Raw genomic sequence first — 569 nt, forward strand, 5'->3', positions numbered from 1 at the left:
CCGAAAGGATGATTAAACCAACAAATAAAAGAAACTATAATACAATATCCTATTCTCTCTTCTCCCAGATCCTACGCCGCCCCCGCCCCATCCTACGGCAACGAAGAGAGTTCCTATTCAGTCCTTCGCTCGATTAACGAAGCTTCGGACAGATACCAATGGGAGCATCAGTAAACAAAGATGGCGCCTGCGAAGGAAAATGGCGGAAAGTTTGGTGAATTATTAAAAAAAGCGATGAGGAGAAGAAAAAGCTCAAAGAAAATCGATTTAGGATGCGCATTTAAGACAAAGATAATTAATTATCTAAGTTGAGTAACACTGATGATAATTTAAATACCAAGCGGAGAAAATAAGAGCAAAAAAACAAAATCTACTTGGTAGGCGCATTTAAGCCAAAGATTATTATTATCAAAGTATGGAGTAATTCTCATAAAAAAATCATGTCTGATTTAAGAAATGATACAATATTACCTTCTTTCAGTTATTAAAAAAAGAAAAAAAAAAGTTTTCGTAATGTAAGGAACGTGTGCTGAGATATCGTCTTGTTATGTCTGTTATTATTGTTAACA

General features: G+C 34.8%; 1 protein-coding gene across 1 annotated transcript in view; it reads left to right on the forward strand.

Moving 5' to 3' along the window:
* LOC119593320 overlaps positions 1-364 on the forward strand; it is a 1,282-nt gene extending 918 nt beyond the window's left edge. The window contains exon 3 of the mRNA XM_037942248.1: positions 69-364. Within this exon, the coding sequence (XP_037798176.1) occupies positions 69-174 (106 nt within the window). The 3' untranslated portion in view covers positions 175-364. The remainder of the gene's footprint in view (positions 1-68) is intronic.
* The last annotated feature ends 205 nt before the right edge of the window (positions 365-569 follow it).

Source organism: Penaeus monodon, chromosome 32 (genome assembly GCF_015228065.2).
Source record: "Penaeus monodon isolate SGIC_2016 chromosome 32, NSTDA_Pmon_1, whole genome shotgun sequence".
Lineage (NCBI taxonomy): Eukaryota > Metazoa > Arthropoda > Malacostraca > Decapoda > Penaeidae > Penaeus > Penaeus monodon.